General features: G+C 39.1%; 4 protein-coding genes across 4 annotated transcripts; 3 read left to right on the top strand and 1 right to left on the bottom strand.

Moving 5' to 3' along the window:
• Positions 1-5,791: 5,791 nt before the first annotated feature.
• DSM5745_02496 (prephenate dehydrogenase (NADP(+))) lies at positions 5,792-7,750 on the bottom strand (the record flags this gene model as incomplete). The annotated part of the gene is made up of 7 exons (XM_026744512.1): positions 5,792-5,950; positions 6,021-6,152; positions 6,216-6,821; positions 6,875-7,023; positions 7,080-7,191; positions 7,248-7,308; positions 7,656-7,750. The coding sequence occupies 7 exons, from the start codon at positions 7,748-7,750 to the stop codon at positions 5,792-5,794; spliced, it is 1,314 nt and encodes a 437-aa protein (XP_026607675.1).
• A 380-nt stretch (positions 7,751-8,130) lies between these two features.
• On the top strand, positions 8,131-8,792 carry DSM5745_02495 (40S ribosomal protein uS11; the record flags this gene model as incomplete). Its single annotated transcript, XM_026744511.1, has 4 exons — positions 8,131-8,194; positions 8,263-8,335; positions 8,413-8,573; positions 8,641-8,792. The coding sequence occupies 4 exons, from the start codon at positions 8,131-8,133 to the stop codon at positions 8,790-8,792; spliced, it is 450 nt and encodes a 149-aa protein (XP_026607674.1).
• Positions 8,793-9,371: 579 nt separating this feature from the next.
• On the top strand, positions 9,372-11,084 carry DSM5745_02494 (putative ATP-dependent protease (CrgA); the record flags this gene model as incomplete). Its single annotated transcript, XM_026744510.1, has 1 exon — positions 9,372-11,084. The coding sequence occupies one exon, from the start codon at positions 9,372-9,374 to the stop codon at positions 11,082-11,084; it is 1,713 nt and encodes a 570-aa protein (XP_026607673.1).
• A 1,529-nt stretch (positions 11,085-12,613) lies between these two features.
• On the top strand, positions 12,614-14,244 carry DSM5745_02493 (RNA-binding protein; the record flags this gene model as incomplete). Its single annotated transcript, XM_026744509.1, has 7 exons — positions 12,614-12,657; positions 12,709-12,772; positions 12,887-12,896; positions 12,952-13,095; positions 13,143-13,195; positions 13,245-13,712; positions 13,765-14,244. The coding sequence occupies 7 exons, from the start codon at positions 12,614-12,616 to the stop codon at positions 14,242-14,244; spliced, it is 1,263 nt and encodes a 420-aa protein (XP_026607672.1).
• Between the last annotated feature and the right edge of the window lie 28 nt (positions 14,245-14,272).

Raw genomic sequence — 14,272 nt, 5'->3', positions numbered from 1 at the left:
GGGAAAAACTAGCAGGACTAGTTAAAAATATAAGTACTTATTAATTATTAATAAAGCGCTTGCTAAATAATAGCTAATTATTTAGCCTAAATTTAATATATAAAGTATTAATTTAAAAAAAGCAAGCCTAGTTAAATAATTTTTTATTTTTTTTTTAATACTTGCTGTTATAAAATTAATTATTTATACTTTAAAATAAATACTTATAAGTATTTAAACCCTAGGCTAAGGTATTATTATTATACTTATATTATTAATAAAATATAAAAGTAAATTATATAGTATAAGTAGTTTATACCTAGTATAAAAAAAAACCTAAATAAGTAAAATATTAAAAGGTAAGTTATTACTTACTAGGCACTTAGTAATTACTTAGTAACTACTTACTTATTACTTACTAATAATAACTAGCTATTATTATATAAAAGTTTAACTTTTTAATAAATAAAATACATGTTTTAAGCCTTTTTTAAGCTACAAGCTAGTATTTTATTAAAGGTAATAAATAGTAAGTACTTACTAGCTACTTGGTAATTACTTACTAATAAGTTAAAATATAAATAGTAGCTTTACCCCTTATATTACCTATATTAATAATATAGGGGCTTTTTAAATAAAGCACTTTTAATAAAATATTACTATAATATTTTTTAATTTAAAGCTTTTAAAATACTTTTTTAATAAAAATAGGGAGCCTTTATAAAAAAAGTGTGGGGTTATTAAGCCTTTATAATCCTAAAAAAATTTTTATAATAAATACTTATATAATACTTAGTTACTGCTTAGCAAGCAGTTATTAACTACTAGTAGGTAAAAATTATTTTTAAGGCTTTAATAAAATAGAAATTTTATTATATAAAGTTTACTTTTTTACCTTTATACCTATAAATTTTAAGCAATATTTATATATAGTTTTTAACTTATATAATATATATAAACATTTTCCACCTGCCCTAGTAAAAACCCTAAAAAAGATTATAAAAAACCTAGATTAACTAGTAAAATAAATAAATAATTTAGTATAAATAACTAGTAAGTACTTGCCTAATATTTATTAATTACTTATTAAGTACTTATCCCTACCTAGGCTAATTCCTTTGTAACCCTTAACTTAAGGCTTATTACTAAAAAATAGGGTTTTTATACTTGCTAAACTTTATTTAAGTTTTAGTAATAAAAATAAAGTTACTATAATTTTTTAAAAGTAGTGCTTATTATTTTATCCCCAGGGGCAGGATATTAATAGCTTAATTTACTTATATAAAGTTAATAAAAAAGTTAATATAAGTACTTAGTAGCTGCTTAGCAAGCGCTTGTTAACTACCTAAAAATATATTTAAAAATATTTTTATAATACTTAGGATATTATAATTTTTTATAAATACTTAAATAGTATATACTTGCTTTTTAAGCTATACTTATTTAAGATTAATATATTTTATAAGCAAATCCAGGGTAAAAAAATAAATAAGGTTTTATTTATTATATTTTTTATAAACTAGTATAAAAGTAAGTTTTAATTACTTAATAAGTGCTTAATAAACGCTTGCTAACTACTTACTTTACTTATAATTATTATTTTTTTACATGTTTTTACTAGCCTAAAAATAACCAAGGGGTATTATTTATTATTTAAACAAGCTTTTATTTTAATTTAAAAAATAATAAAAAAGCTAGTTTTATTTAACCACCTTTATAGCTCCGGAATTTATGGTCTAGTTATAAATATAAATAATAAATAATATATAAGTTAGCACTTGCAAAGTATTTTTTAAGTATTTATTAATTACTTAGGTTTTAGCTAGTATTTTTATAATATTAATTTAAAAAAGTATAATATTATATAGTAACTTAAGTAAATTCTTATTTTTTATTATATATATTTTTAGTATAATATTCTTAAGGCTATTAGTACTTAGGCTTATAAAAGTAACTTATAAAATTAAATAATAAGCTTGCTAAGGTATAAGTTTAAAAAAAATTATAATAATTTAATTAATTACTTAATTAATAAGTTATTAAGCACTTGCCAAGTGCTTATTAATTACTTATTTAGTACTTACTAATTTTTTTATAAAATATAAAAGTAAAATAGTTTATAACTAGGCTATATAAAAAAAAACTAGGTTATTAAAGCAAGCCTAAATAAGGCCTACTTAAAAATTAAGCTAAAGTACTTTAACTTACTACGTACTTATACTAATATAGTTAAGTAATTTTATTAAAAGTTTTATACTTTAGGCAAGTAGCTTATATTAATATAAGCCCTAAAAAAGTAAGTACTTGCCTAGTAGTTATTAAGCGCTTATTAATTATATAAAATTAAATTTATAGCTTTATAAAACTTAATAAAAATAATATTATTTAGTATAAAAATTTTACAAAGTATGGCCTTTACCATGGGTATAATACTTTAAAAATAAAGAATAATTATTTAAAAAATATAAAAAATTAATAAATAAGTAAGGTTAAGGGGCAACTATTTATTAAGCACTTGCTAATTAATTAAAAAAAATATAAAAGTATTAATACTAGCTTGCTAAGGCCTTAAATACTTTATTAATATAGGGGGTATTTAAAAAGGCTACCTTAAAGTTAGGCAAGGCTTTTAAAAAAAGGTAAAATTAATTATATTAGTACCACCTTTTTTAGCACCTAGTATATAAAATAATAAGTATAATACCTTATTTTTTATTACTTACTAAGTGCTTACCAAGTGCTAGGCCCTTGTAACATGTTATTTTAATTATATAACCCTTTTAAAATTTTATTATTAAAAGGCAGGAGCTTAAGCTATAATAACTAAAGGTATAAATTAAGGCGCAGGATAAAAATATATAAGTAAAGTAATTAGTTAATAAAAGGGTAAAGCTTAAGCTTATCCTAAAATATAAATAAATTTAAAAAAAATAAATATATTTATTATTTAATAACTACTTAGTAGCCACTAGTAAAGTACTTATAAATTTTTAGTTATACTAGGGGCAGCCTACTTTTAATATATATATTAACTTAAGTAGATAATATATTATAGTTAGCCTTATAAAGGACTATAAGAATTTTAAAAATATAGGTTATTTAATAATAAATATATAAATTATTTAATTTACTTTTTATAAACTAATATATATATATAAAATATATAAATAATATTTTATATTAAAAAAAAGTAAGTAAATAATTAGCAAGTAGCTAGTAAGTGCTTAGCCTAACCCCCTTATTTAATATTTACTTATATATATTATTAAGTTTAATATTAATTTTATAACCTAGTAGTTAGCAAGCACTTGTAAAGTAGTTTTTAAAAAAATTAATATATTATATTTTAAAGCTAGTTTAAAACTGCTCCGCGCCTAGTTAGCTAGTATATTAAGTAATAAAAAAAAGTTTTTAAAAAATAAAGGCAAAATAAAAATAACTAGTGGTTACTAAGCACTTAAAAAGCACTTAGTAAGTAATTTAGTTTAATATTATAATATAATAAAAAAAATAAAAAGCCTAAATAAAAAAACCTAGCGCTTGCCAAGCAGTTACTAAGTAATTAACTAATAATTAAAATTTAATTATTACTAGCTATATTAAAAAATTTCTTATTATTATTATTATACGCGTTTTATTATAATTAATAAGTAATTAATAAATAATTAATAAATACCTATTTTAAGATTAGTTAGCTCGCGGTTTATTTTTTTAAAAAAGGGGTTTTATTATAAAATAAGTTAATAAGTAATTAGTAAGTAATTAGTAAGTACTTATTTTTAGGTTTATTTTTTTTTACTTTTTATTTAACTTTTTTTTAAAGCTAGTTTTAATAATAGGTTATAAATAATTAATAATTAATAAGTGCTTAAAAAATAGTTAGCTAGCACTTACCTACTTTTTTTATTATTAATTATTTAAATACATGCTTTTATACAAGTAAAAAAGCGGGAAAAAAGGGTTTTTTATAAGTAATTAATAAGTAATTAGCAAGTAGTTAAAAGGGTACTTACCTTTTTCTTTTTTTTTTTAGTAAGGGTATTGCGGCGGGCTAATACTTAAAATTAAAAAGTAAGTAATTAATAAATAATTAAAAAGCACTTATACAAGAAATTAAATTTTTATAATTAAAAAAGGTAAAATTTTTACAGGGTTTTTTTAGGTTTTAATAGCATGCCTTAAAATTATTATAGGTAATATATAGTACCTTATAGCCTATTTTTTTAACTTTTTTTTTATATTTATAATATAAGTTTTTAAGTAGTTAGCAAGTAATTAATAAGTAATTAATAAATACTTATAGTACCCTTCGCGTTGCAAGGAAGGGGGGGCTTTAAAAGTTTTTTATTAATAATAAAAAAAGCTAATTACTAGGTAACTACTTATAAACTACTTGTAGTAATATTAGTAAAAGAAAAAAAAAAAATATTATTAAAAAAAAACTTAAAAAATATTAGGGGAATTAGCAGTAACTAAGTAATTAATAAATAATTAATAAGCACTTATTAACTACCTAGGTAATATTTTTAGTAATTATATTACTACCTTTTAACTTTTTAATATTTAAACTATAATTACAAACATGCAATTTAAGGTTATGTTTTTTTTTAAAAAATTATAAAAATAAGTAGTTAGTAAGTAATTAATAAGTAATTACTAAGTATTTATAATAATAAACATATAATCCTTTACATGGTAAAACTTTTTTTTAAAGTAAATAATAATATAGCTATTTTCTCCCTGTAATTAACCAAGTAGTTAGTAAGTAATTAATAAATAATTAAATAAAAAAATATAAAAATTAAAAAATTATAAAGTTTATAGCTTTAAACTTAAGTAGTTAGTAAGTAATTTAAAAGCACTTGTTAAGTAATTTATAATAAAATAAGTAAAAAATAAAAATAAACTTAAAAAATTAATTTTTTAATAAATAAAAAATTAAGTAATTAGTAAGTAGTTTAAAAGCGCTTATTAAGTAATTTATAATAAAGTAAATAAAAAATAGGAATAAACTTAAAAAATTAATTTTTTAATAAGTAAAAAATTAAGTAGTTAACAAGTAATTTAAAAGTGCTTGTTAAGTAATTTATAGTAAGGTAAGTAAAAGGTAAAAGTAAACTTAAAAAATTTATTTTTTAATAAAATAAAAAAAAAGGGTAAATACCAAGCCCTTTATAAATATTTAAAAAGCACTTAAAAAAAAAAAGTAACTTATAGTTTTATAAGGCAGGTATTATATTTTTTTTTTAAGCCGTGTTTAAGGTACTATTAGTACTACTTTTAAAGTAGTAAATAAGTAGTTAAAATATATTAAAAAGTAACTTAACTAGTTTTTAAAGGCTTAAAAAGTAATTAATACTTATAACTTTATTAAGCTAACTTATTATTTATAATATTAGTAAAGCTTTAATAATACTAAAATATTATAAAAAAAATAAAAAAGGTTAAATACGCGGTAAAAAATTTTTAATATTTATAGGTTATGTAACCACCAAGACTTAAAGATTACGTAATAAAGGCTCATGTGAGCGTTCAGAATAGCCCAGGTCACCTCAACCCTCACATGTCCACAGCGCGATCAACATGTTTACTATTTGAGTACTACTGTAATGTACAATCCGTAGTTGACAGAGAATATCTAATCTGGAAACTTATCCATATTACCCTACAGTCCGGGTGTCTGCTGCGAGGGCTCTCCAAACCTGATTTCCTCCTATATGTCGAGCTTAATGCAGAGCAATCGTGTATGAACTGCAATTATCTAGGGTTCATACTGGCATTCAACTATGCTACATGTGTGCGTACTCTGCCATTATGGATTCTCATTGCTAGTCTTCTCCAGAATCGTCTTCATCATCTCATTACCAAGTTTGACGGCATCCGGGAACCGCGGAGCAAAGTACTTCTGGATTCTCTCAAATCGGTCACGGTAGGATTCGAAGTCACCAAATGAAACACAGTCAGACCAAGCCTGTAAAAAGTTGACCAGTTAGCATATACTAGATGTCTCGACAAGCGCAAGAAGATCGAGCAAGACTTACGCGAGCCGCAAATGTAAATTCGAGGTCGTCAGACCGGAACATCTTGTCATCGATTGCTGTGTCCAGCGCCTCGTCGAGCAGGTCTGGGTTGCGAAATAGGTATTCTGTGACCCCGAGCCACAACCGGAAGAGCTGTCCAAGTCAGCCAGAATGTCCTGTGTATCGTTGGGTTAGAAGACAATAAGGACAACTAACCGGTGTCGAGCAGATCATATGGTCGTAAGGCACAATGCCCAATTTCGACCAGCAGTCCACGATGGCCAGCAAACTGAGGTGGTTATTCGGCGGCGGCGGAGACGTCTCACGAGTACCATTTGACAGCGAAAACCGATCAAGGACCTCGTCGCTGAGCAGCAGGTCCTGTTTCTCCGTGCCCTCCCTAAACACCGCCGCACCCGCCGCCCTAACCCGGCGCTTGAGTTCATCCCGCTTGCCCTCGATCATGAGCTTGTAGAGCTCCGTCACGGACTCCGCGTACTGGCGTATTTGCTTCTTAGCGGCTGGATTGAGGATCGCCAGGCCGGCGTAGACGTGCCATTTGTTTGAGTAGATGCGCAGGGTGATGTTGATCTTGACGTTCTCGATCCCGCCAACCCAACGCGAGATTTCCCACGGAAATTGTTGGTTTGCTTGCCATGCTGTTCCCATGCTTAGGAAGGCCGCGTGTGTGACGGCCTGGGTATCTGCTGTGATACGGTCGTGCATCTCGCCACTAAGGTAGACATACTTCGAGTTGAAGGACGACAGGACATCCTCGACGAATCGGAGACTCGAGTCTTTTGCGCGGTGCTGGATGAGGACCTGGAACTGGGTTACCCTGGCTAACTCTGAGAAAGATCATCCGATATACACACCAATGGCTGGCCTTTTGGATTCACGTTGGGGCCATGCAGAGAGTGGCATGAGATGATCTCTACATCCTGGGGAAGATGCTTATCGAAGGCTGCCAGCTCGGGGGCTTTGCACGATGTTTGACCACCAACGATGGCGCCGACCTTCGTTGCTTTTTTGCGGCGGTTAGCTGTAGGCCTGACTGGTTATAGCATAGGTAGGACATACAAGGCCCATACTCTGCAACTACCCTGTCGATGACACCGGCCTCTACGCTGTAAAGTATGAAATCGCTAATCCTTGACACAAGATGTCCATTCGGATATATTGTTACGCCACTCTAGACATACAATGAGTTTAGGGACAGACAGCGTGAGCTGCGAGTCGAAGACGTACTTGAGCTTCAAATTCTTGCTTCAATTTATTAAAACTATCGGGCTTGTCACATGCATTTATCCTTAAGAGTTAGTACGGATGTTAGTTACCAAGTACAGTAGAGCACGTTATGCGGTCGTCCTAAGATAGAAAGTTAGCACGAGACCCAGACCGAGCAACGAGGAATCATGTAACGGTAAGGCAATGAAGAGTTCAGACAAAGATAGTAAGGTAGCGAGGTTTTTACATCATCGACGGCCTGCCAGCTCACCAAACACCAGAATGGTGCGAAATGGCTATACTGACAGACCATGCTCGAGCCAAATGCACTCGGGTCATCATATAAAGAAAGCGAGGGAACAGACGGGAGAAGGCTTACCGAAAGATTGATGAAACCGCCTCGCAGAGACAAACCAGAGAGATCATTACCTCCAACCTGCGGCGCTCAACCGCTGGGCGTACATCTTGCCCATGTCTCCCATCCCAATGATGCCAATGGAGGCGGTTTCCTTCGTGAACCCCATATTGCAAAATGATGTGCTTCGACAGAAACTGTCCTGAGAGTTTTCGAGCTAGAATTTCAGACAAGGTGTGCGCAGAGCCTGCTGCTTCGTTGACAATGAAGTGTCACGACAAAGCAACTTTCGAGTCAACAAAAGAAATTTTAAATAGTAGTAAGAGACTGCCCGTTGACCGCCCGCCGGCCCGACAGCTACGCCGATGTCCCGGCTGCCTCAGGCTTGAAAAGCCTCTCGCTTGACCTGGTCACCAGCCAATCATAGACTGCCTATCGCTTGTAGGGCACACGGAACTCCACCAGAGATTTTCTTGTATCTCCAGAGCGGCACGACAACGACTTCTTCCTTTCTCTCCATATTCCATCCCACATCAGCAAGTCGACAAAATGGCTCCCAAGACCAAGGCCCCCGCTAAGGAGAACGTCACTCTCGGCCCCCTCGCCGGTGATGGTATGCGCCCGTTATTTGCAATCGCAACCCATGTTTTCTTCAGAGTTCTAATAGACATGTTTTGGCAGGCAAGCTCGTCTTCGGCGTTGCCCGTATCTTCGCCTCTTTCAACGACACCTTCGTCCACGTTACCGATCTCTCGTACGTCTTTTTGATACCCGCGACCTGAAAACGGACGCCGAAAAGATTTGCGAACAGGATAACTAACGGTCTGATAGCGGTCGCGAAACCATCTGCCGTGTCACCGGTGGTATGAAGGTCAAGGCTGACCGTGACGAGTCCTCCCCCTACGCTGCCATGTTGGCTGCCCAGGACGTCGCCGCCCGCTGCAAGGAGCTCGGTATCAACGCCCTCCACATCAAGATCCGTGCTACCGGTGGTACGTACTTCACATACTCAACCTCGACCAGAAGAACAGGAATAAATACTGATCGCCCTCGCTATAGGTAACGGCACCAAGACCCCCGGTCCCGGTGCCCAGTCTGCCCTCCGTGCCCTTGCCCGTTCCGGCATGCGCATTGGCCGCATTGAGGACGTCACCCCTACTCCTTCCGACTCTACTCGTCGCAAGGGTGGTCGCCGTGGTCGTCGTCTGTAGGTATGTGCGAGTCTACAGCGCGCATTTGCTTGCCTCTTTTCTTCGACTGTCAGGGTATGTTATGTCTTGTGGTCGGTCTGGGGGCATGAATTTGCTAGCTAGGCTTCTCACCTGCTGAATGTGGATGGAATAAACGCGAAGAACGGCAATCCTGCCTGGTCTTCAATTTATCATGTCCGAAATATGATATAAAAGTTCAGTTCGCTGGATGTGTTTTCTGTCTTCTGTTGTAGGCATTGTCCTCGTGTAGGCTTTCTTCGTTTAGCCGTACTATCGGTTTGTACTCGCATCTCAACTAATGGCTGAGCCTACGCCTCGCGTCTTGAGCTTTATAAATCTACTACTATGACTGGCGATGATTCTGCCGTGTGCTTACATAATTCCTCACCCCCGCGGCCCAGGTAGCCGTTCCCGGAGTATTTATAGCCCAGGCCAAGGTAGCTCAGCTGTTGACACCATCTCCTTACTTCAGCAGCATGAAGTAACGACTTGTGCCTGAATATGCATATAACGTCACTTTGCACATAACCTGTCTATATATTAATTTGTCCATACATACAACCAATACCACTGCCTTCCATGGAGGATAATTCTCCGCAATCTCCGTCGCACGGAGACAACCCTGGCTCACAGTCCCCCTCCTCCCGCTGTACGACACCGTCATCCACATTCTCAGAATCGCCGATAGACGAAGTAATCAATGTGACCCCGGATACCGTTGCTCGCTTGGTTCAATGCTCTCGCTGCTCGCTTCCATTCCGGATGCCCCTACGACTTCCGTGCGGAGATTCAATATGTCGCGCGTGCTTACCGCCGATACAGCAGAGGACGGGTGTTTCGTACCCTGCGATCGAGGAACGAAAACAGGGCTTCACATGCTACCGGGTTGGAGGGGAATGCGGTGCCGATCATTGCCTTGGGGACTGTGGGACCGATGTCCTTTTGACGAGGCTTGTCGAGGTGTTCGATGAGATTTTAGGGACTGACTCGAATACGACGAGCGAAGGAGATGTTGGGCAAACAATCACATGGAGTAAGACTCTGTCAGGCGAAGGGGAGCTGGCGCTGGCGCAGAGCGCGGAAATCGGTCCGGATCCCCTGAAGGGCGTCTTTGTCTTGGTCAAAGGCGGTCGATTGAGTTATGATGCGCATGGCATCTGCTATCATCAACCTGACAGAATTACCTGCTACACGAGATTTTCCCGAACACTTGACAAACTTCGAGCGGCGGTGCGCAATGAGCTAGACTGTCAAGTCTGCTATGCACTGATCATCGACCCATTGACGACGCCCTGCGGTCATACTTTCTGTCGCAGCTGCGTATCTATGGCTCTTTCTCATAGCAACTTATGCCCCATATGTCGTCGAAAACTGAACATGTCTTTATCGGTTCGATCAGAGCAAGTCAACAAGAGGCTATCGGACATCGTCCAGACCCTTCTACCGGAAGAAGTAACTTCGCGACGAGCAGACCTTGCCTCTGATATTGATGCGGTCGGAGATGCAAAGCTTCCGCTTGCTGTAGTCTCACTTGCATTTCCAACCATGCCCATTGGACTGCATATTTTTGAGCCTCGGTACCGCCTCATGATTCAAAGGGTCATGGAGAGCAGAAGCCGAAAGTTTGGCATGGTCATGCCCAACCGACGAGGTCGACTTCAACAGGGACTAGGGAGGGCACCCTTTATGCAATACGGAACTATATTGTCCATCAACCGCCATGAACTGCTCCCTGACGGAAGAAGCCTACTTATTGCCACTGGAACATCACGCTTCAAGGTCGTCAGCTGGGACCTGGTCGATGGCTATCACGTGGGAAAGATTCAACGCGTTGACGATGTCTCGATATCCGAAGAGGAAACCCAGGAATCGAGAGAGACGGCTGCTATCGAATCCGCAAGTCGCACTAGGGACGTGCCGATAGAATCCATGTCAACACAGCAGCTCTACCAGTTAGTGCTAGACTTCGTGCTCAAAGAGCGCAGGCAAGGTGCGCCATGGTTACACCCTCGTGTCCTGCTGGCTTATGGAGCATTGCCGACCGACCCTGCTCTGTTTCCTTGGTGGTTCGCGACTGTCCTGCCGAAGTGGGAGGAGGAGAAATACACCTTGTTAGCCACGACGACAGTCAGACAAAGGCTAAAGATTACCGCAGGATGGGTCAAGACACTGGAGTCTCGACAGTGGTATGTAACCTGCACGAATTCGAAGCCGGAAGGGAGTGATCAGACTGGCGTCAATGATATTGACCTCGTTCTCATTCTAGGTTTTCCCGGGGCCGTCCACCGATAGCTGCTGTCTTATGACTAGCCGTCCCTCTCCTCGTCTTCACCATCATCTCTTGGGTCGTGGGGCCTGGGACGGATACTTCGGGGTCTCACGTCGTCACATCATTTGGGCCATTCCCCATGTCCGTCTCAATAACGTTTGGGCCGGCCGGGGCAGTTTCTCATTTCAACGGCCCGGGTTTAATTGCGACAGATGGCTCGGATACGTATCTATCCCAAACCCTAGTGCTGGGTCTTTTTCTAGCCATATTCGCGACACAGATGGCTGCCAATATCGTCCAAGTAGTAAGGTCGAGGCGGCCGGCAAGAGTAGAAAGCACCCAAGCGCGGAGGCAGCAGCCCCAGCTACCGGTGGAGGTACAAGATGAGACTGGGGGAGGACAAGGTCAAGACACAAATCCAGTTGATATAAATCCTGGATGACACGTCTGAGTAATTTGTCAATACAAATATAGGTACGGGCTGGTACTGATAGTTCGGTCGATCGCAGCCCGGGGCGCTGCATAGATCAACTTAACAAAATTAACCAGCATGTCATCCTCGGAGCCAGGCGCTTGAGGGCCGCAGTGGACTCGGTTCTCAGACGACGACAGCCAAGGTAGGATGGCGTGCTCGGATCCAAGATGTCGCGCGAGCTATCAAAATATGACCCAGCGCGTCCTTCCGATGAAGCTCCCGCTCGCGAGTCGGGAGTCTCGCGAGTCGCTCAAACCCTGCCGAGATGTGGAGTCGGTCACGAGTCGTCGGCGATGCCAGTTAAGATAGGCTCGTGGGTCCGAAGGCAGTTCATGTACAGTTAGGGTGACAAGCCTAGTTAGATAAGAAGAGGACGCACACTCATTCGTCGATGCTCTAAGAGTCGGCGCTAACCCGTAGTCAACTGTCACTCGACAGCTTACCCCGTTAGTCGCTTTATCGATGGGAACCACGGGCGAATCACTGGGACGCGCCAGCACGGATTCTGATGGAAGAGAGGCGTAACGGCTGTACCGGAAGCCAGCCTCATCCAGTTCCAGACATCTGATGCCACGACAACGGTTATGCAGTGATTTCCATTGGCGGTCACACCATCGTCCAGATGCGACAAACGATTGGAGCGGCGGTCTCACATATTGTTTGCTCGTTGACTGGTTGCGATAGGTCCTCTTCTTCACGTAGTATTGCTAGGATCATCAAAGTCGCTTGAGGAAGGACAGGAGGGATGCCGTTCTGAAGTTGCAAGTCGTTGCAAGCCGATGGGTCTGGTGAGCGGTTCGGTGCCATCTGGGATTGCGGGGTCTTATCAGATCTGTAGATCTCGGTGGGGACGGGGGGCAATCCCTGGCGAGAGTCTCAAGCTACCGAATATGTAGATGCTGTTGGGAATTGGATCCTGGAGGCAGGAGTGGATAGCCAGATTGCGAGAGCTAAGCTGCAGGGAGGAGCTGCAGAGGAAAAGAGCCAGAAGGACCGTGGTCGAAGAGGAAAAAGCAAAACAGCGTTAAGGCGACGATCGCAGTTGCAGCGGCAAACGTGGGGAGTGGTCTTTCGTCCATGGTCGCTTCCTCTCTTCTCCTCTCTTCCGTCAACTTCTTTGGGTAAGACCGTTATTCCTACCCTTCTTTACATCCTTTGCTAACAAGGCTCAGAATCAGCCGCAATGTCATCATCTCTTGGTTCCGGGGTTCTACCCCCGGTGTCTCTGTCCCAAAGGTGAGAACCTCATTTACCTCTCTTATCTGCTCTCTATGCCACTTCGACCATGGCCTGATACGATTCGATCTATCAAATCGTTACCGATCGCTTACATCTATTAAATCCTCACAGGCCAAATGCAGTGAGTGATATCTATCACCTTCAGCTTTATACCTCTATCTCATCCGTCTCGCCAGAATATGCCTTCGAAATCAGATTTCGTGACTATTTCCAATGCGGAATATCAACGTCTGGTCAGTCACCGATCGATAACTTCAGTGTTACACCCAAGCTGACTGCTATCCAACGCGAGCAACAGCTTGAAACCGCGCGCCACTTCAGTACGTGTTATCAGTTTCCAACACCGGGCGTCATTAACAGCCGACAGCAAAGCTCAAGGATTCGCTCATGAGCGGAGGGCTATCTCGCGAAACCCTTGATGTAGGGACTTGCTTGCCTAGGCGCATACCTTCCCCGGCTAAATTCTCAGATAATCCTTTACGGGGCGCCGCCCTCTCCATCAGAGACCCATGAGAATGGTAAAGGGGACGTTGCCAGAAACCACGTCCCGCAGTCAAATGGTAACTCAAAAACGTTTGTTGCGAAACCACATCAGAACCATGGAAGCTTCGCAACGGATCTCGACGACGACGGTGACGATGACGATGACGAGGGTGCCCTGACGGATTCTCACACAGGTGAGAAGGACGATTACGGAGAGTCTTCGGGGAGCGCATCGTCCTCGCCCCAAGCCGAACAACGCACCGTGTTGATCCGAGGTCTCCCCGACAAGGCTACTCATCGCGATATTGTGGACGCTGTAAAGGGCGGCGCCATCCTGCATATCTATGTTTGGGCCAGGGATCACACAGCAAGTGTCTCGTTCGTGGAGGAATACGCTGCTCAGGAATTCTTGGACTATTCAAGGATATATGGGTTGTATGTGGCTGAGAAAAGAGTGAGTACTGCACCCCATCAAAGATAGCCGGACACTCACGTTGCCCTATCAGGTGGAGGTCTTATGGAATGACCGCCAGTTCTACCTTCCGCCGTTTGTTCGATCCAAGATCTACAATGGAGCTTCGCGGAATCTGGTCATCTACAACGTCAACCCGAATATTACTGAAGGACACATCAGAAAAGATATGGAACACATCCACAACCTGATTGTGATCTCGGTCAAGTTCAAAAATGGCAACGCCTACATATCAACGAACTCTGTGCACAATGCTCTATTTGCGCGCTCCTGCATGATGTCTCGCCTGACCTATAAAGGAATGAAGATCGCCTTCTTTCCCGACGAATGCGCGGAACCACTGGCAAAGATACCCGCTAACCCTAAAAGGGACGCTCCAGCTGCGAAGAAGCCCGCTTCCTTGCCTAACAGATTTCACCTTCTCTCTGTTGATGGATCGGAAGATGAGGAAGGCGAAGAAGTTGCACTGGGAGTCAGTCTCAACGGCGATGCCCGCTGGGCCGTGCCCGCTTGAATACTCATTGTTTGAGCCTCATAATAAC

The sequence above is a fragment of the Aspergillus mulundensis genome (genome assembly GCF_003369625.1).
Source record: "Aspergillus mulundensis strain DSM 5745 chromosome Unknown scaffold_1, whole genome shotgun sequence".
Lineage (NCBI taxonomy): Eukaryota > Fungi > Ascomycota > Eurotiomycetes > Eurotiales > Aspergillaceae > Aspergillus > Aspergillus mulundensis.
The sequence above is the reverse complement of the archived record's forward strand: the minus strand, read 5'-3'. Positions and strand labels throughout refer to the sequence as shown.